The sequence below is a fragment of the Spermophilus citellus genome (assembly GCF_964194105.1).
Source record: "Spermophilus citellus genome assembly, chromosome: 2".
In the NCBI taxonomy this organism is placed as follows: domain Eukaryota; kingdom Metazoa; phylum Chordata; class Mammalia; order Rodentia; family Sciuridae; genus Spermophilus; species Spermophilus citellus.
In genome coordinates, this window is record NC_138183.1 from 251,752,548 (window position 1) to 251,774,720 (window position 22,173).

Sequence of the window (22,173 nt, forward strand, 5' to 3'; positions counted from 1 at the left end):
AATATATATATTTTTAGTTGTAGGTGGACACAATACCTTTATTTATTTTTATGTGGTGCTGAGGATCAAACCCAGTGCCCCGCATGTACCAGGTGAGCGCTCTACTACTGAGCCACAACCCCAGCCCTATACTTCATTTATTTTTATGGCTGAAATAGTCTACTGTTAAACCATTTATCATGTGGTGGACATTTGAGTTATTTCCAATTTTGGCAATTATGAATAATGCTGTAATGAACATTCATTTACTAATTTTTCTTTTAAATTTACTCTTATCCAGTTTAACTATTCATTAGGTTTTAATTTCAAGCCATTATCTTCAATTTCCAAGATTTCTAATAAGATTTTTCCCATGGCTTTTAGTTGTATTTCATGACTTATTTTCTCTTCAAAGGTTTAGAATATAGATACTTAAAGTCCCAGATTATTTTATTAACTCAGTTTCCTTGGGTATAAATGCTGTTTGGTATATGTTATAGTTTTCATGGTATTGATCTCCATAGCTTGGTAATTTTTAGTTTAGGGATAAATGGCTATGATCTATTTAACTTGAGTACATTCTGTATTGATAGCTACAGTGGGAGGTTCTCAGGGTTGATGAGCCTAGCCTTGCATTGTATATATCTTGGATTAAACTGTATTTGGGTGGCAAGATACAAAGCTCCTGCGTCTCGGTGGACAGTATAGTTCTGAATCCTGTAGGCGCTTATATATCATAGTTCTAAGACCCTTTTTCTAAATCAGTGATGCTGCTGCCAGTGTCCCTTGGCAGGCAATATATCTCTGGCTTTCATTCACATTTTGGTCCCTTGCTTAGACCTCCTATGTTATCTGGGTGGCTGTTAGTCTTAAAATTTTGAGTATTGCAATATTAGCTCCATTTATCCCCCAGTGCAGGCCCCAAATATAGTATATCTTTAGACTTTGTTTACCATGATGGATTCTCTCACTTGCTCACTTTTTGTTGTTCATTTTGAAGACAGGGGAAGAAAAATACCTCTCCATTTCTTGACTATAAGATTTCCCTTTTCTTTTTTTTTTTCCTTCCCATAACTGTCTTTATTAATTTAAAAATATGTGTTCTAGGCCTGGGGTATAGCTCAAAGGTTGCCTAGCATGCATAAGGCCCTGGGTTAAATCCACATTACCGCCCCCCACCATTTTCCCCCATCATTTTATATGTTTGGGAAGATAAGATTTCAACATGTGCTCAATTTATCTTAAAACAGAAGTCTTTCATTAGCTAGTATTTACCTTTTTATATTTAACTCTAGCCAATCCATCTATCTTTTGTTTGTTTTCTTGCTTGCTTGCTTGTTTTTTGGTGTGTGGAGTCAGACAGTTGAAATTGCTCTTCTCCAAAATAACTATATAATTTATTTTAAATTGTTATTAAGAGGGGCTTGGGGATATAGCTCAGTTGCATGAATGCTTGCCTAGCATGCACAGGACCCTGGGTTCAAGCCCTAGCACTACACACACACACACAATTGTTATTAAGATTTCTAGCTGGGGTGGTGGCTCAGTGGTAGATCGCTTGTCTAGCATGTGTGAGGCACTGGGTTTGATTCTCAGCACCACATATTAATAAATAAAGGTCAGCAACTTAGAAATATATTAAAAATTTAAAAATAAAAAAATATTTCTAAAAAAGTCATTTATAAGCCTTTTCACCTGTACCCACATCCCCCACATTTCTGTATGGGCTTATTCAAAGAGAAGGAAGATTCAGGAACAGTTTTTCTTTATTTCTCAGAAATGTAATTGAATCAGAATAAAGAGGTTGCCTGAGGTCAGGAAGTCAATCAGTGGTAAAGCATCCTGGTTCTTCGCCAAGCTTATTAAACTTCAGTGTAGCATAACCTTGCTACCATATTATCATCTAGGGCTTTGTGACTAAATTAGGTTTGAAAACCAAGCTAATGGCAAGAAAAATACTACCATTAAAACTGATAGCTAGAACTTGATCTTGGGAATGTCCATACTTCTTTGAAAAGGTTAAATAAAACACTATTAGATATAAGTATGAATGAATGCCTTAGGAGATACTTGTTCTATTATTTTAGGATATATTTTATTTTTACTTGGTTTTTAAAGTTGATGTTTTGGTATGTCAACATCGTCAACCTCATTTACAAGGTAAAATTTGCAACACTGATATTTTATCTTTATATTTCTTTTGTTCTCCATATTGTATTAATATGGAGGGTAAATAAAGGATAACATTTTACAAAATACAGGTTTGATTGTTAACTTGTAATATGAGTGCCAGGGAATGTGTGGTGTATACTTTGATGTTTGTGTGGATGACCCATAGCTCACCAATACTTTATACAAAGTTCTGAATCAACATATATGAATGTGCCAAGTGGTTAATTTACAAATTAAATGGGCAAGATTTTGGGGCTGGGGTTGTAGCTCAATGGTAGAGCACTTGCCTAGCATGTATGAGGCAGGGGGGTTGATCCTTAGCATCACATAAAAATAAATAAATAAAAGTTATTTAAAAAATGGGCAAGAGTTTGAGTTTAAGTTATTTAAAAAATGGGCAAGAGTTTGAGTTTGTTAAAGATGACCTCCTTTATAAACATACTATATTAGATGCATTCCTGAGCTGGGTGTGGTGTTGCACGCCTGTAATCCCAGCAGTTTGGGAGGCTGAGGCAGGAGAATCACTGGTTCAAAGCCAGCCTCAGCAATAGCGAGGTGCTAAGCAACTCAGTAAGACCCTACCTCTAAATAAAATACAAAATAGGGCTGGGGATGTGGCTCAGTGGTTGAGTGCCCCTGAGTTTAATCCTTGATACCAAAAAAAAAAAAAAAAAAAAGAAAAAAAGCATGCCTGAGACATTCTTGAATTTTTTCTGCTTTCAGTTCTAAATTAGTTCACCTCTCTGGATTTGTGTTAATTAGGTAATGAATTGATCTATGAAAAACAATAATATCAACTAGAACTATCAGTACTGAAGATTGCTGGCAATGAACATGACTTTGTAGAAATTAATTGAAGAATCAAGTTGATTTAGCAAATGTGAAAAGTTGAAAACATGATATTAAATGTCTTAACCCCAGAAAGTAATTCTAAATGTTCAAACAATTTTGATGATGCATAGCCATTTCAGTCATATTTTAAATTTCTCAGGTAATCTTTTCATCAAGGAAAAGCCTTCTTGGCTCAATGATTTAATAAACAATTCCAGAGGCTCTGGTCCTTATCCAAACTGATTGATCTACTCTGTTGCCATTTCTTCTCACACAGAACTACAATCTATACTGCCTGGATTCTCTGCAAAGCTGACTTCGACTTCAGGGGAAGGTAGCTATTCTCTGGACACATCAGGAGCAACATCCTTCCAGATGATTTTTGAGGCAAGCTATGTCCTAGTTTTATAAACTACTGGTGATTTAATTTTTTTCCTTCTTATTTTTTTGGTACTGGAGATTTAACCTAGTGTACCACTGAGCTATGTTCTCAGTCTTTTTTATTTTTTATTTTTGAGACAAAGTCTCACTAAATTGCTTAGAATCCTCTTATCTCAGCCTCCCAAGTCTCTGGATTGTAGATGTGTGTCACTGCACCTGGCTGATTCTTATTTTTCTACAAATCTAATAATAGGAAAAAGCCTAGGTCCATCAGAGGTCCAGGTTTAAAGTAAAATAAGAGATATTGGTTCTCAAACTTTCCTGTGCAGATATTAAATTATCTGGGCACTTCCAAATACTAATGTCTGTATCCTAATCCAGAAGGTTGTGATTTAATTGATCTGGAGAGTTGCATTAGTCTGCCTGAGCTGCTATAACAAAATGCCACAGACTAGGTTGCTTAAACAATAGAGATTTAATTTCTCACAGTTCTCGAGCCTAGAAGAACAAGATCAAGGTGCCATGAGATCTCTGGTGAACCATGAAAAGCAATTTTAGAAAATGAGGTTATATTTTTTTAGCATCTGGGAAGAGTAGTTTTTGCCTGTAATCCCAGCACTCTGGAGGCTAAGGCAGGAGGATTAAATGCAAGAGTACAAGACCAGTCTAGACAATATGACAATACAATAAGACTATGTCTAAAAATAAATGGTGCCATTAGTGTTACTTTCTGGTGAGACCTCTCACCAGAAAACAAATTGCTGCCTTGTTGCTATATATTTTTACATGGCCTTTCCTCAGCATCTGCATGGAGAAAGAGAGAGATCTCTGGTGTCCCTATAAGAAGAAACACTTTAATACCTTATATTATTTTCTTAAGTCCCCCACCTACAAGTAGAGTGATTCTGGGAGTTAGGGCTTCCACATATGAATTTTGAGTGGCACAATTTGGTTCATAGAGGTGTGGCCTAGGTTTTTGAATTATTTTTTAAAATCTCAGATGCAGTTTGGGAACCATTGAAATAAACTCTTATTTGAATTTGAATCTCCTGATAAAGAAAATAAAAATGAATTTCCAGTGCATATCCTATTTGTATATCTTTTTATTCAGTTGGTTTAGATATCTCTTTATTGATTTATTTGTATTCCAGGTTTATGAAAGTGACAATTAAGTTCTTCATTCTCTTTAATAATTTTCTGGCTCTATGTCTTTCTTTTCTTGGATTTGGTAGAGATGTAAAGAATTAAAATTATTCAAACATTCTCCAAGGAAACACTTGAGAAGCCTTTTTCCACATTTGAATAATGATTTGGCCCCTTGTGAAAGGAATGGGTACAACATCAGAACCACAGAAACCCCTGGCTATGCCTTATCTTCTTTAGGAGAAGGAAAGGTAAACCATGTAGAACAATTAATGGTTAGTCAGCTCTGAAACTACTAATGTCAAGTAGCAATAAAAAGGTGATTCCAGTGAACCATGAAAAGCAATTTTAGAAAATGAGGTTATATTTTTTTAGCAGTCTGAACAAGGAACGATAATTAAGCCTCCTGACAATTTGATAAGGTGGATATATATATATACAAGTATAATCACTCCATTTTATAGATAAGAGAACTGAGATTCAGAGAATTTGACTGACTTTTCCAGAGTCATATGAGAATCAAGTGGCAGAATTAGAACTTGAATCTGTAGGTCATATTATTCATGTAGGTCAATGCTATTTCAATATTCATTCATTCATTCATTGAGAAACTTTTGTCTATTCAAGTTAGTTACATTGAGCCAGGAACTGTAGGTACAGAGTTCCAAGCCATGTTACCTGATCTCAAGGAACTTGGGGTGTAAAGGGAAAGATTGATGTATAATCATGAGAGGTAAGCACTGATAGTTGTGGCAGCCAAGAGAAAGAGCACCTTACCCAAAGGAAAGGGCCCATGTCTAAAGTCTTGATAGATGGAAAATCAGATTTACTGAATAAAAGTAAATTCAAACACTTATTAGGAAGTTGTTATTAGAGTAATAAAGTTTCTCTTGTTTTCCTCCTTATTGTAAAAGTAGTGTTTCCCTCAGAAGAATTGAAGTATGACCGAAGCAAACATTCAGAGCACATATAATTTGGCCTATCAAAGAAACCAGTGTTAACATCTTGGTATACATCTTTTCACATCAGAGTTGGACATTTCAATTTAAGGTTTCCAGAATGGACCAGTTCCAAAGTATGGCCATGGAAATAATTAGCTGAAAATGAGTGGAAGTCAAGGTCATTGTCTTTGAGGAGGTCTGGAAACTGAGACAGAGTTGTTGCTAAGGCTGGTCATCTAATTAGTAGGAACAAAACACTGTCTTATTTTGTGGTGCTGGGAATTGAACCCAAGGCTTCATGCATGGTAGACAAGCACTGTACCACTGAGCCATACCCCCAGCCCTTTGGTCATCTACTTGGATGTGAAAGTCAGGCTTGGAGTACAGACAAAAACTGTGAGCTTAGTGACCAGGAGCAAGTTCGTGCTGGAGATTACAGGGTAAAGAGTAGTATAGCCAGACAGCATTAGCCTCAGGGAACAAGAGTTTCCTCAAAACATTTCTTCCACTACATCATATTGTTTATAATGGTGTGTAGCTATTTAAAACACACTGGAATGATGAAAGTGAAAAGAGAAAAGGGGGAGTTTGCGAAATATTTCATTATAAATACATCAGTTGGGGAGAAGGGTTAATTAGAAAACTTGAGAGCAAAGACTACTTAATGGTGACATCTATGAAAAACTAATATAAATGATCCACTGATTTGGGCCTGTGGGGAAAATTAATCTCAAGGGAGACTGAGGAAGCTCATTTAGGAGAGATGTTGGGTTTTGTGTTTATGCTCAGTGTGAGTCCTACATCTTGAGGCTCATAAGGCTGGGTAACGTGTTTCTCCAAAGCAGTCTGATTTCACAAGGTCTTCTGAACAACCTTACCCAGTTTTATATTATTTTTCTAACAATATTAAAAGATAAAATGCATGGAGATAACATGCATATAAACATATATGCACAAACATATCTCCATATTTGTATCTCTGTATCCATTTATCTGTCTGTCTGCCTACCTACCTGCCTACCTATCAATCAAATATGGAATGGAAAAAATGAGAGAGAGACTGAGACATTCTTCAGGAGAGCAGCAGAGGGCCCATGATTGTATCAGTTGATGTTTGAACATGAACTATTATATCAGACTTGCCTTTAGAGGTTAAGACTAAAACCACATGGTTCTCTAGTGGTTTCTGCTTCCAGAACTGTCAGCATTGATTTTTTAATAATAGCACTTAAGTAAGTTTACTGCTTCTGTAGATGTGCCATGCTGGGGTACTGGGTTTCTGATATTCAACTATAGACTTTGTGTTCTTTGTCTGTCTGTCTCTGTATGTGTGTTTCTCTCTATGAATAGAACTTAAAAGGGTTAACTGTCTTCTGCTAACCTGTCATTAGATCACTTTATCCTTTCAGTCAGGGTTAGATGCCAATTATCTTGTGTGTTCCTTTAGCACCTCATATACCTAAATTATAGAACTTTGCACTTTGACATATGAAATGTCATATTCATATGTCTCTTCCTTCTGAACTATGTGAATTCTTCTAATTCAGAGATTGTATTATGTATCTCTGTAGGCCTAGGTATACATAATAATATACATTAGTGGGTTTTTAAAAAATATTTATTTTTTAGTTGTAGTTGGACACAATGCCTTTATTTTATTTATTTTTATATGGTGCTGGGTATTGAACCCAGGGCCTCACGCATACTAGGCTAGTGTTCTACCACTGAGCCACAACCCCAGCCCAACATGTTTTAAGAATAAGTAAATGCATATATTGAGTAGTTATATATAAGCATTTCCTGTCAAGCTCCATAACATATAATGACGGGGGCTGGTGACGTAGCTGAGTGGTAGAGTGCTTGCCTCGCATATACAAAGCCCTGGATTTCATCCCCAGCACTGGGGGGGGGGGGAGATTATATATTACCACATTCACAAGAATCATTTTTTTTTCTTTTTGTGGTACTGGGGATGGAACCCAGGGCCTCATACATGCTAGGCAAGCACTCTACCACTCAGCTACATCCCCCAGCCCTATCTTACCCTATTCAGACAGAAAATAAACATTCTTGGAAAGTCACAGCATTGCATCGTAGTGTGTAGACTTCAGAAAAGGTCAGGTGTGTGTTTGAATCCCAGTGCTGCCACCTAACTAGCTTGGACAGATTAATTAACTTTTTGAGTCTTATGATCCTCCTCTATAAAATGGGAATAATTTCTGCCATACATAAACTTGTTGCATGTACCAAGTGTTCAGTAGACGGCAGCTGTCATTATTATTAATTGTAGCCCCTCTCTGAGAGCTGTTCAATGAGCTCTCACTTATTTGGTTGCCTTGTTGTTAGTTATAATTAGCCCTCTCTATGATATACCCTGTAATCAGCAAGTTTATAGAGATTTTAAAACTGTTCCAAGAAGTTTTTTTGAAAGTATTAAATACAGAAAATGCTTAAAAGAGACCATTGCTTTTCTCCTGTTTAAATATTTATACTAAAAATTCTTAAAGGATGTGATTATGATATGTACCATTAACAAGCATAGATAATCCTAGACTTTTTTCTAGAATTGTCTAATATGCATTTTCTAATAATTTTTTCAAATGTTTTCATTGATCTCCACCTATTACATAGTTCTTGACCTTTTTCAGCCGATTTATAATTATTACCTAATATCTAATAAAGAATTTACATTTCCTTCCCTTTTCCCATTCTTCCTTCTTTCCTTTCTCTCTCTCTCCTTCCTTCCTTCCTTCCTTCCTTCCTTCCTTCCTTCCTTCCTTCCTTCCTTCCTTCCTTTCCTCCTTTCCTCCTTTCCTCCTTTCAATTGAACCCATGGGTACTTAACCACTGAGCCACATTACTAGCCCTATTTTTTATTTTGAGACAGGGTCTCACTAAGTTGCTCAGATCCTGCTAAGTTGCTTAGACTGACTTGGAACCCGCAATTCTCCTGACCTAGCTTCTAGAGCTGCTGGGATTACAGGCTTGCACCACTGTGTTTGGCTACATTCTTTTTTTTTTTTTTTTTAAAGAGAGAGTGAGAGAGGAGAGAGAGAGAGAGAGAGAGAATTTTTAATATTTATTTATTTTTTTTAGTTCTCGGCGGACACAACATTTTTGTTGGTATGTGGTGCTGAGGATCGAACCCGGGCCACACGCATGCCAGGCGAGCGCGCTACCGCTTGAGCCACATCCCCAGCCCTGGCTACATTCTTTATTGTATTTTGGGATTCTGAGTTCAGGGACAATGTTTTTTTTTTTTTTTTTTTTTTTTTTTTTTTTTTAAAGAGTGAGAGAGAGTGAGAAAGAGAGAGAATTCTTCAATATTTATTTTTCAGTTTTGGGTGGATACAACATCTTTTGTTTGTATGTGGTGCTGAGGATTGAACCTGGGCCAAACGCATGCCAGGCGAGCGCGCTACCGCTTGAGCCACATCCCCAGCCCAGGGACAATGTTTATTCCACTAAAAATATATCTAGTACATGGCTCTCTGTATTTCCTAAGCCATTAACAAGAACTTGCTGATTTCTGACTGTACTTTCATTTTCCTGGACATCTTCATTTTCTAGGAGACTGTTTCTAACTCTGATTTTAGGGACACTGTATTAAATGTAGTGAGTCATTATAGGAAAGTGGTTAATACTAAAGATTTGGAGCTAAATTGACCTGGCTAACTTTGAGCAAGTTGTGTAACCTCTGAAAATTTTTTTACCTGTAAAAAAATATGGGTTATGTATACATCTTCTATGATGGTTAAATGAAGTAATACAAGTAAGATACTTTTGCACCATTCCTAGAATAGAGAAAGCCATTGTTGAAAAATTAAAAAGGTACATCTTATGTTTGTAGGGAAGTATCACAGTATATTGGAAAAGCATGGGCAATTAGGATTGGAAAGACTTAGGGTCAAATTCCATCTCTATCACTGAAGAGCTAAGTGACTACTGACAAGTTGCCTAAATTCTCTGATCCTTTTTTTGTTGTTGTTGTTTTTCCTCCAATGGGGATCACAGTACTTATATTTCAGGATTGTTGTGAGGTAATGTACATGTAGCATCTGCACAATGCTGGTCACATTGTAGGCAATGACAAGTGCTGTCCATTACTGCTAACATATACAACATTTGCTTTCAGGTATGAAGATCCTTAAAACCATTCTGTGAGGTAGATAGGGTAGAATTCTATAGTTAGACATGTTAATAAAGATGAATACAGTGAAGCATGTCATATAATTCCTCTCTTTCCTCATGCTGTCTTTCTACATTTTTTAAGTTTCATCAGGGTTCAGTGTTTTTTATTTGCCAGTCATTATTATAAGTGTCTCCATGTAGGTATTATCTTTGTTTTGCTGACCAGAAAATGAGGTTCAGAGCAGGGAAGTTATTTTTTTTTTCATGGTAATTTAAAATATTTTTTACAGAGCCAATACTAGAACACAGGTCTTCTGACTTTTGAGGTTACTCTGTAGCTTTTCCTTATAGATAAATATTTGAATAAATTAATTCAATAAATGAATGAATTCAAGTGTCTGCTTCTTTGACTCCACTCAGAATCTTAATACAGAGTGTCATAAAGACATTAAAATAGTAGAATTAAGATAGTTACTTTTATCAGCTCTAATCCAAATTAATTTTGAATTTGTTTCAAAAGGTGGTTTTGACATTATAGGTTTTACTCATGTATCTCCTCAAATTCCATAAAATAGGCACTCTAACCCCCAAAATGATGGCTATTTAAATTCCCTTTTGTGTATAATTCTCATTCTCAAAGATATTTCTCCTTGGATAAACAAAAAGCTTTCTGAGGTATAGTTATTTTTTATAGGAAGAAACACCAGGGCTGGGGATGTGGCTCAAGCGGTAGCCCGCTCACCTGGCATGAGTGCAGCCCGGGTTCGATCCTCAGCACCACATACAAACAAAGATGTTGTGTCCGCTGAAAACTAAAAAATAGATATTAAAAAAAAATTCTCTCTCTCTCTCTTAAAAAAAAAAAAGAAACACCATATTGAATTCATTTGTGCCCTTGGGTTTGTATATTCGTGGTGGATGTTTTTATTGCATTGTTACAGGTTGATGAAAAGCCCAGAACTTTGATGACAGATTGTCTGATCATAAAGCATTTTTTACGCAAAATCATCATCATACACCACAAGGTAAGCTACTCTTTTGCACAATATTGCTTTCTTGTTTATAAGTCATATGTTCTCAAGAAACTTCTATTCTGGAAGGACATGGAAGTTTATTGTTTTTCATTTTTTCAATGGAGATCATCAAAACTTATAATATTGGATTGATTTGGTTTCTATGCCCTTCAAGTAATCCTGTCCCTTCCCCGCTCTTCCCTTCCTTTCCCTTCCTCTCTTTTCCCTTCCCTCCCCTCCCTTTCCCTTCCTCTCTTTTCCCTCCCCTCCCCTCCCTTCCCTTCCCTTCCCTTCCCTTCTCCTCTCCTCTCCCTTTTCCCTTCCCTTTCTACTAAGGATCCAGGGCTTTGCACATGCAAAACACATACTCTGAATTATGCTCCCAGCCAGGACAGTTTTAATGTTGGTTATGTCATACACCTAAAAAGGCCCTGGGAATAAAGAGCTTTCTTTTGGATTCTTATTAGCATCTTCTTGCTTGTTCTTTTGGGGGTGGTGGGGGTACCAGGTATTGAACTCAGGGGCACTTGACCACTGAGCCACATCCTCAGCCCTATTTTGTATTTTATTTAGAGACAGGGAATCACTGAGTTGCTTAGCACCTCACTTTTGCTGAGGGTGGCTTTGAACTCACAATCCTCCTGTTTTAGCCTCCTGAGCCACTGGAATTACAGGCATGTGCTGTAATTCCACTGCGCCCAGCTTATTAGCATCTTCTTACTACTTTATTGTATCACTTTAGATACCTGTTTTCCCTCCTCCGTGCTTTATTTTTTTTCCAACTTAGGTAATAAACCTTACAGGCGATCTCCTTCTTTTCTAAAGTGATTATAAGAGCAAATAAGGAAATTTGGATATTATTTCCAAATTTGAATAATATCTTGAACATTGAAAAGCTAAAATTTTTATTATTATCTGTAGTTAGATATTTATAAGAGGAATATCATTAAGCATGTCATTTAATCTCCCCTTTTCTTCTGTCTTTAGCAGGATTCACAATTCCAAGTGTCTCCATACACTTATGCATTTAAGCCTCACAACTCCCTACATGAAGTAGATTTTGTTATCATCAACCTCACTTTATAGCTGAGAAAATTATGGTACAAAGGTTAAGGAACTTGCAGAGTCAGGATTTGAACTCAGGCAATCTGGTTTTAGAGTACCCTGTTACCTTGTTATATAGAAAAATGTAGATTGAAATGGAATAATTAGAACAGTAATGTAAATTGGAGAGAGGACATAAAATCAAATGGCTATAGGGAAGAAAAAGCAAAGGAAAATATAAAGAATTATTCATTTATTATATTTTGGATAATAATAGAAATAAGATTGATAGTTCTGCCAGGTTCAATGGCACATGCCTGTAATCCCAGTGATTTAGAAGGCTGAGGCAGGAAGATTGCAAGCTCAAAGCCAGCCTCAACTGCTTAGTGAGGCCCTAAGTAACTTAACAAGGTCCTGTCTCCAAATAAAAAATAAAATGGGCTAGGGATGTGGCTCAATGGATAAGCACCCCTGGGTTCAATCCCCAGTACAGAGAAAGGAAAAAAAAGATAGTTCCCTTAAAAAAGAGAAGGGATAATTTGGAAGAATGGCTAAGGAGCAGGATTTCCTTATAATTTGAGACCACCTAGAATTGTAGTGTAGGAGTTAAATTATATTTGAGACTGAGAATTTGTATAGAACAGGCAAGTTTTAAGTAAGCTTAGTGAGAGTACAATTGAAAAAGGTAATAAAGATCAAGTGGAAAAAAAAAGTGATAAAGAGTATACTTTTCTTCCAGGTTCATCCATGTTGTCAGAAATAATAGAATTTTCTTCTTTTTTTTTTTTTTTAAGACTGAATAGTATCCCTTTGTGTTAGCATGAAATATTTTCTTTATCCATTCAAATAAGCCAGGCACAGAAAAACAAATATCACATGATTTCACTTATGTGGGAATCAAAAACAATTGAATTCATAGAAGTAGAGAATATAATGGTGATTACCAGAGGTTAGGGGAAGTTTGGAGGAGGGAATAGGGTCAGAGGGTCCAAAATTTCAGTTAGGAGGAACAAGTTTTGGGGATCCGTTGCTGTTCCAGAATAATCCAATTCTGTTGTACTAGGATTGGCTCCAAGGTGCCACAAGACTGAAGAAAGAGAGGCCAGGAAATCTTAAGATTGTATAGAGTACAAATTTATTTGGGGACTCCCTGACAGAAGTGTAGTTCTGGGCAGCAGCAAAACCATTTGGATCCCCAAATTTGGGTCAGAGGGGCATATTTAGGGGTTAGCACAAAAGTGACTTCATTGTGGCTGGAATGTACCTGGTTTTCTTAAGATCACATCAAAGAGTCAGGGTCCAGTCATAAAGCTCAACAGATGATTCTACAGGTTTTATTTATTATAGATTGCTAGGGAACTATGAAGGAAAAACCAATCCGGGTTACTCTGGGACAATCCTGGCAGTTATGACTCCAGATGGCTGCAGTCATATCAAGCTGAATCTTGTATAATTACATAGTAGGGTGACTATAAGTAATAATAATAATGTATTTCAAAATAGCCAAAATATCACATTGTATCCCATTAAGGTATATAATTATGATTTATCAATTAAAGTAATATTAATTTTAAAAGTTAAAGAATATCCTTTTCCTCCAATGATTAGGTATAGAAGGTTTTTTTTTAAGAGAGAGAATTTTTTTTAATATTTATTTTTCAGTTTTCGGTGGACACAACATTTTTATTTTATTTTTATGTGGTGCTGAGGATTGAACCCAGCGCCCCACACATGCCAGGCAAGTGCGTTACCGCTTGAGCCACATCCCCAGCCCTATAGAAGGTTTTTTGTTTTGTTTTTTTTGGGGGGGTGGGTACTGGGGATTGAATTCAAGGGCACTCGACCCCTGAGCTACGTTTCCTGCTCAATTTTCTTATTTTATTTAGAGACAGAGTCTCACTGAGTTGCTCAGCACCTCACTTTTGCGGAGGCTGGCTTTGAACTTGTGATCCTCCTGCCTCATCCTCCCAAGCTGCTGGGATTATAGGCATGCATCACAGCATGCGGCTAGTACAGAAGTTTTTAATCTCTATTTTTGGTTCATATGAAATCTCACGCCTCATTTGTTGTGTTGCAGATCAGATTTAATTTCAGTGTAAAGGTAAATGGAATCCTCTCCACAGAGATCTTTGGGTAAGTCCTTAACTTAAGATAGTGCTATGGCTTTACAATTTTTCTCTGCCATTACTGTTTCTATTTCTAATAGGTTCACAGTTTGATTTTATTTTTTATAGATGGGCACAATATCTTTATTTTTATTTATTTATTTATTTATTTTTATGCGGTACTGAGGATCAAACCCAGGACCTCATGCATTTGAGGCAAGCACTCTTATTACTGAGCTACAACCCCAGCCCCACAGTTTAATTTTTTTAAAAAAAATTTTTTTAGTTATATATGGATGTGATATCTTTATTTTTATTTTTATGTGGTGCTGATGATCGAACCCAGTGCCTCACATGTATGAGGCAAGCGCTCTGGCACTGAGCCACAACCCCAGCCCCCACAGTTTTTTGATCCAAAATTACCTTGAAATTAATCTTGTGAGACCCTTCACATTTTCCTATTCTCTATTAGCTTCTAATGAGTAAGTAGATTCATCTGAACCTTTCATGTTTTTCCCTTTCACTAGAGAAGGTGACCTTTAAAATTGCCATTTTTCCTTTGGTTATTTGGTTACTGAATTTCAGTAATCTCTGGGGTGGTAGTAGTCATGGGCCAAAATTTATATTAATTAGAGGTTGGTTTAAGATGGCTTAGCTTTTCTTTGCTTTGCAGGGTAGAGAATGAACCCATTTTGAACCTGTGGAATGGAATTGCTCTTGTTGTGAGCTATCAGCGTTATGTGAGGTGAAAGCAAAAGCCTTGTTGTCCCTGTCCATGTTTTACTCCTGTTATGAATGTGCATAGAGTTGGAAATGGTCTCCCCTTGTCATTTATTTTATTTCATTATTATTTTTTTCCCTGTGATTGAGTCCAAAGGCCTTTTACCACTGGGCTACATCCTCAGCCCTTTTTCTAATTTTTCATTTTGAAATAGGGTCTTACTAAATTGACTAGGCTGGCCTTGAACTTTGACTTCTCTTGTTTGACCTGCTTCAGCCTTCCAGGTAGCTGGGATTACAAGTGTGCACCACTGCTCCTGACTTTTTTTTTTTTTTTTTTAAACAAGGTCTCAGTATGTTGCCCATGCAAGCCTCAAACTCCTGGGCTCAAGCAGTCCTTTTGCCTCAGCTTCCTACGGAGCTGGGACTACAGGTGTGTACCACCACACCCAGCTACCCCGTAATTTCTATGTTTCAGGTTTCAATTTTTCTATTAAAAAATAGAAATAAAGCTTTTAAGTTTTTATATTGAAAACTGATTATTATTTCTAGATCCTTGAATGTTCTAATTAACCTGTGGACATATTCTTTCTCCTTTCCAAGCATTCTTTTCTTTTTTTTTTTTTTTAATTTTTTTTTATTGGTTGTTCACAACATTACAAAGCTCTTGACATATCATATTTCATACATTAGATTGAAGTGGGTTATGAACCCCCAACCAAGCATTCTTTTCTTTCTTCTTCTTCTTTTTTTTTTTTTTTTTTGGTACCGGGGATTGAACTCAGGGGTGCTTAACCACTGAGCCACATCCCCAGCCCTTTTTATATTTTATTTTGAGACAGGGTCTCACTGACTTGGTTGGGGCCTCTCTAAGTTTTTGAGGTGGGCTTTGAATTTGTGATTCTCCTGCCTCAGCCTCTCAAGCCACTGGGATTACAGGCATATGCCATCACACTTAGCTCTTATTTTCTTTTATAAATGGAATGAGACAAGCTCTACTAATTCCAATCCCATTTAGAAATGAAAAGGCTGGATTTAAAAGTTTACTTAACTCTTGGCTAGAGAGATAGTATGAATACAAGGGAATTTGTTGTGTTAGTTTTGGGGGCATCAGCCTTTTGCATGGGTTTGGAAATCTCTCTCTTGCTAGCTCTGCCTCCTTCAGACCAAAAATATACATCTATGGAGGAAATGGTAAATAATCTGGACATACAGAACCCTCTGTCATGGGTTCCTTTGTTATCCAGCTACCACAGAGTCCAAGGTGAACATGAAATATAGAAAGAAAGATTTAAGTGTGCTTAAGTCCAACTAATACATTAGTTGCATAAATGCAATGGTTTCTGCCTGTTTATATGCCCCAAGGAGTCATAGATCTTTTTTAAAAATATATTTTTTGTTGATAGACCTTTATTTTATTTATTTATATGTGGTGCTGAATCGAACCCAGTGCCTCACACATGCCAGGCAAGAATGCTACTGCTGAGCCCCAGCAGTAGCCCTTTTTTTCATTTTTTAAATATTTTTTTAGTTGTAGTTGGACACAATATCTTTATTTTATTTATTTCTTTTTATGTGGTACTGAGGACCAAACCCAGCCCCTCGCACGTGCTAGGTGAGCACTCTACCACTGAGCCACAACCCCAGCCCCAGCGTCATAGATCTTAACCTGTTAAGTCCTATACTTAAATCATGAAACATACCACTTAACAGTAACTTTTAAATAAATTTTATGACTGGGTGTGGTGGCATATTCCTATAATCCCAGTGGCTCAGGAGGCTGAGGCAGGAGGATCACAAATTCAAAGTCAGCCCCTAAGCAATTGAGCTGAACCCTGTCTCAAAAAATAAAAAGGGTTGGGGATGTGGCTCAGTGGTTATACATCCTGGGTTCAATACCCAGTACCATAAATAAATAAATAAATAAAAATAAATAGATAAATAAATAAATAAATATGTTTTTTGAGGTATATTTTAGTCACCTAAAATATGAGTAGAGTATTTGGAAGAAATTTTCCATATATATATGAAAATAAAAATAAAGGATATATAAGGGGCTGAGGTGCTCACGTAGCACATGCAGGGCACTATGTTCAATCCCTGCACCACATAAAAATGAAATAAAAGTATTGTTTCCAACCTCAACTAAAACAGAATATTTTTGAAAAGGATATAAGCTCTAGATTATGATTGCCAACATATTTTAATAAACCTGTGTCAACTTTGTTGAAGTATTCATATAATTGAAAACTTAGGACTTACTGGGTTAAGCCTCGAAACTGCCCATGATTTCTGTTTTCTTACTCTTGCACAAGTTACACCTCAAATGAGAATATTTTTTATTCTTTAATCCAAAACTACACCTGATATATTTAATGATCTTGTAGAATCATTAAGTCTACAGGTAACATCTAATTATCGTAGCTTTACTGACAAGAGTTTACTGAGCCAATGTTTTGGGATAATTGATTGGTTTGGAGGGAGAGGAAAGGCTTACTACTAGTATTTCTTCTCTGTTTAGAAAACAGCTGTTGGAAAGTAAACAAGCACAAAATTTCATTAGATTTTTTTCTAAGAGAGAAAGTCTTATTTCTTTCTCACTGGTCCTATTAAACCCTAGTCTCAAACCTAGATGAACAGGGGAAAGTGTAGCATGTGTGAGAGCAGACATCTGAGTATCATGGGGCCAGTTTTAGCCATTTGTCCTTCACAATCCCATCACATAGTGCTGATCTTTGAATGACCTTAGAAACTTCTGCTTGGAACAGAGTCATCTTAGTGAGTGAAATACACTATGGAGAATAAGAAACTGCCAGTAGAAACAGAAAAACCAGGAGCCATGATATCTCTGAATTGCCAAATTTTCTTCCCTTTCCATTGCTGTGATTCCTTAAGTGAGACAGAAGTTACTTATACCAGCGAAACTGATATGATAGTGTATGTGATTATGCATATCTTAGAGGTTATAAAAGGAATTTTTAATGTCTTTTAAAATAATTTCTTAAGAGGGAAAAAAGTTAAATTTGTCTTATCTGTTTTCTGACAGTAGACCAAAATTCATTACAACTGAATCACACTGTAGCAGAATCCACCCTGTGCTAGGACATCCAGTAACACTTTTCATCCCTGATGACGTGGCTGGCATGGGCTTGTTGGGTGAACTGATACTGACCCCAGCCGCTGCTTTGTGCCCCAACCCAAGGGTCTTTTCCAGCCAGCTGAACAGGATTTCTTCAGTTTCCATATCCTTTTGAAAAAAAGTTCAAGGCAATTGCCTTTGAAGATCCCAATTTTAAAGAAAGCCTTTGTATATTATCTAGAAGTGTTCTTATTTGTATAAAAACATATAATCCAACATAAAAGACAAGTTAATTTGCTAGAGAACTGAGAAACTATAAGCTGTGATATATATGCCATGCATTTTCCCTATAAACCAACATGACAGAAGCATGGACTGGATGGTGCAAGAAAGAAAAATGAGGCTAGAAGAGTAGTTGGAGTTGACTAATCAGTGTTTTGTTTGTTTTATACAAGTGAATAAATAGTCATAAAAAAACTAAAATTTGGCAATTTTCTTTAGCATCTATACGTATTTCTGTATGGACCTTCTGGTCTGCCTCTGGTATTGTCAAATCAGGAGCAGCCCAGTACTACTGTCTTGAAAGATATATGTTATTTCATTGACTGGAAGAAATACCAATTGTGTATGGTGCCTAATTTGGATCTCGATTTGGATGGAGGTATATATCCCCCCCTTTTTTTTTTTTTGCACAGAAATTCAGAACCTAAAGAACATTAGAAAAATTAAGGAAATATAAATAGCAGGTGTATATAAAGACAGGACCCAATGATCTGATGGCTTATTCTGGGGTGTCATAGTGGGATACTGGCCTCCTTTGGGGGTTGTTGGAGTGAGGCAATGTATCAGACAGGCAAAGCCCAATCAGACCCTGTTTAGCACTGCAGCTTGATGTTGGTTCCTGCTCACTTCTACTCCTTCGTCTATTCCTAGTCCTTCTTCTAGGGTCTTGTTCAGATGATTTCTATTTTCCTTAATCTGTTGATGTAAGAGCTTTAGAAAGGTGAGCAAGGGACCAACGGCTTCCTTGAACTCTTGTGGAAGAGAAATACTTGCCAATGAAAGTAGAAAACCCATATAAAATAATTAGGAGAAATTAAAACACAACCTAAATGCCAGACATAATAGTATTAAATCTGTCAAGCTGGCTGTATTATTCATGTAGGGCTGAACACATTAGCTTTGGGTGAGTTATGCTAAAAGTTGGATGGTTAATAAATGGGCCAATAAATAAAACTGGGAAATAGGACTGTGCAAATGTGAACTGATGCCTAGGAGGTTTATCATTCTGTTGCTGGCTTGAATCCTTTGAAATTTGGAAGGTAGTCTGGTCATTTGGACCCTGGGAAAAATGTCCAGTAGGGAAGAGGTATTTCTAGCATTGTGATTAGCACAAAAAGATAGAAGTGTCCTAGAATGAGGCAGTGGTCTCCAGGGAATGACAAAATCTACACTTAGCAAGTAAACCTCCAGATAAGGTTCTTTTTCTTGAGTGGGTAGTAATTCCAGAGAATGGCTTTGAGAGGAAGTGTCCTTGGACAGGATATTTGGATATAAGTAGTTTGATGAGGAAAGACTGTTTAGTCTTAACAGATGGGATATCCTGCCTTCAGAATTTTGAATAGAAGGATGACCTAAGTGAACTTCTAGGAATCTTGGTATCTTTTATCTCTTTCATTTTTATTTTTAGACACTATTGATTTCCTTTATATATTTTTACATGATGCCTGAACTTGCTCAGTTAACTCTGAAATGAGTAATGTAGAATACGTTCCTCCATGTCCTTCCTTTATTTTTCAAAAGGTCAGAACAAGGATTCATGTGGAGGTACTTTTCTTTTTTTTCATCTTTTATCTATTTTTTTTATTTTTTATTTTTATTTTTATTTTTTTATTGGTTGTTCACAACATTACAAAGCTCTTAAATATCATATTTCATACATTAGATTGAAGTGGGTTATGAACTCCCAATTTTTACCCCAAATGCAGATTGCAGAATCACGTCGGTTACACATCCACAATTTTACATAATGCCCTATTAGTAACTGTTGTGTTCTGCTACCTTTCCTATCCCCTACTATCCCCCCTCCCCTTCCCTCACATCTTCTCTCTCTACCCCATCTACTGTAATTCATTTCTCTCCTTGTTTATTTTCCCATTCCCCTCACAACCTCTTATATGTAATTTTGTATAGCAATGAGGGTCTCCCTTCATTTCCATGCAATTTCCCTTTTCTCTCCCTTTCCCTCCCATCTCATGACTCTGTTTAATGTTAATCTTTTCTTCCTGCTCTTCCTCCCTGCTCTGTTCATAGTTGCTCTCATTATATCAAAGAAGACATTTGGTATTTGTTTTTTAGGGATTGGCTAGCTTCACTAAGCATAATCTGCTCTAGTGCCATCCATTTCCCTGCAAATTCCATGATTTTGTCATTTTTTAATACTGCGTAGTACTCCATGGTGTATAAATGCCACATTTTTTTATCCATTCATCTATTGAAGGGCATCTGGGTTGGTTCCACAGTCTAGCTATTGTGAATTATGCTGCTATGAACATTGATGTGGCAGTATCCCTGTAGTATGCTCTTTTAAGGTCTTCAGGGAATAGTCCAAGAAGGGCAATAGCTGGGTCAAATGGTAGTTCCATTCCCAGCTTTCCCAGGAATCTCCATACTGCTTTCCAAATTGGCCGCACCAATTTGCAGTCCCACCAGCAATGTACAAGTGTACCCTTTTCTTCACATCCTTGCCAGCACTTATTGTTGTTTGACTTCATAGTGGCTGCCAATCTTACTGGAGTGAGATGGTATCTTAGGGTGGTTTTGATTTGCATTTCTCTGACTGCTAGAGATGGTGAGCATTTTTTCATGTACTTGTTGATTGATTGTATATCCTCCTCTGAGAAGTGTCTGTTCAGGTCCTTGGCCCATTTGTTGATTGGGTTATTTGTTATCTTATTGTCTAATTTTTTGAGTTCTCTGTATACTCCGGATATTAGGGCTCTATCTGAAGTGTGAGGAGTAAAAATTTGTTCCCATGATGTAGGCTCCCTATTTACCTCTCCTATTGTTTTTCTTGCTGAGAAAAAACTTTTTAGTTTAAGTAAGTCCCATTTGTTGATTCTTGTTATTAACTCTTGTGCTATGGGTGTCCTATTAAGGAATTTGGAGCCCGACCCCACAATATGTAGATCAGAGCCAACTTTTTCTTCTATCAGACGCAGAGTCTCTGATTTGATATCAAGCTCCTTGATCCATTTTGAGTTAACTTTTTTTTTTAAAGAAAGAGTGATAGAGAGAGAGTGAGAGAAAATTTTTTTAATATTTATTTTTTAGTTCTCGGCGGACACAACATCTTTGTTTGTATGCGGTGCTGAGGATCGAACCCGGGCCGCATGCATGCCAGGCAAGCGCGCTACTGCTTGAGCCACATCCCCAGCCCTTGAGTTAACTTTTGTGCATGGCCAGAGAAAGGGATTCAGTTTCATTTTGTTGCATATGGATTTCCAGTTTTCCCAACACCATTTGTTAAAGATGCTATCCTTCCTTCATTGCATGTTTTTAGCCCCTTTATCAAATATAAGATAGTTGTAACTTTGTGGATTAGTCTCTGGGTCCTCTATTCTATACTATTGGTCCACCCGCCTGTTTTGGTACCAGTACCATGCTGTTTTTGTCACTATTGCTCTGTAATATAGTTTGAAATCTGATATCGCTATACCGCCTGATTCACACTTCCTGCTTAGAATTGCTTTTGCTATTCTGGGTCTTTTATTTTTCCATATGAATTTCATGATTGCTTTCTCTATTTCTACAAGAAATGCTGTTGGGATTTTGATTGGCATTGCATTAAACCTATAGAGAACTTTTGGTAATATCGCCATTTTGATAATGTTAGTTCTGCCTATCCATGAACAGGGTATATTTTTCCATCTTCTAAGATCTTCTTCTACTTCTCTCTTTAGGGTTCTGTAGTTTTCATTGTATAAATCTTTCATCTCTTTTGTTAGGTTGATTCCCAAGTATTTTATTTTTTTTTGAGGATATTGTGAATGGAGTGTTTTTCCTCATTTCCGTTTCAGAAGTTTTGTCACTGATATACAGACATGCCTTTGATTTATGCGTGTTGATTTTATATCCTGCCACTTTGCTGAATTCATTTATTAGTTCTAGTAGTTTCTTTGTAGACCCTTTTGGGTCTTCTAGGTATAGAATCATGTTGTCCGCAAATAGTGATAATTTAAGTTCTTCTTTTCCTATTTTTATGCCTTTAATTTCTTTCGTCTGTCTAATTGCTCTGGCCAGTGTTTTGAGAACTATATTGAATAGAAGTGGTGATAGAGGGCATCCCTGTCTTGTTGCGGATTTTAGAGGGAATGCCTTAAACTTTTGTCCATTCAGAATGATGCTAGCCTGAGGCTTAGCATAGATAGCTTTTTCAATGTCAAGGTAAGTTCCTGTTATCCCTAGTTTTTCTAATGTTTTGAACATAAAGGGATGCTGTACTTTGTCGAATACTTTTTCTGCGTCTATCGAGATGATCATATGGTTCTTATCTTTAAGTCTATTGATGTGGTGAATAACATTTATTGATTTCCGTATATTGAACCATCCTTGCATCCCAGGGATGAATCCTA

At 36.7% G+C, this 22,173-nt stretch overlaps 1 protein-coding gene across 1 annotated transcript in view; it reads left to right on the plus strand.

Moving 5' to 3' along the window:
* Nucleotides 1-22,173, plus strand: part of TOP6BL (TOP6B like initiator of meiotic double strand breaks) — an 86,928-nt gene that overhangs the window by 39,568 nt on the left and 25,187 nt on the right. The window contains exons 4-8 of the mRNA XM_081282286.1: nt 3,260-3,369; nt 10,520-10,603; nt 13,713-13,768; nt 17,507-17,696; nt 18,044-18,200. Of these exons, the coding sequence (XP_081138412.1) occupies nt 3,260-3,369; nt 10,520-10,603; nt 13,713-13,768; nt 17,507-17,696; nt 18,044-18,200 (597 nt within the window). The remainder of the gene's footprint in view (nt 1-3,259; nt 3,370-10,519; nt 10,604-13,712; nt 13,769-17,506; nt 17,697-18,043; nt 18,201-22,173) is intronic.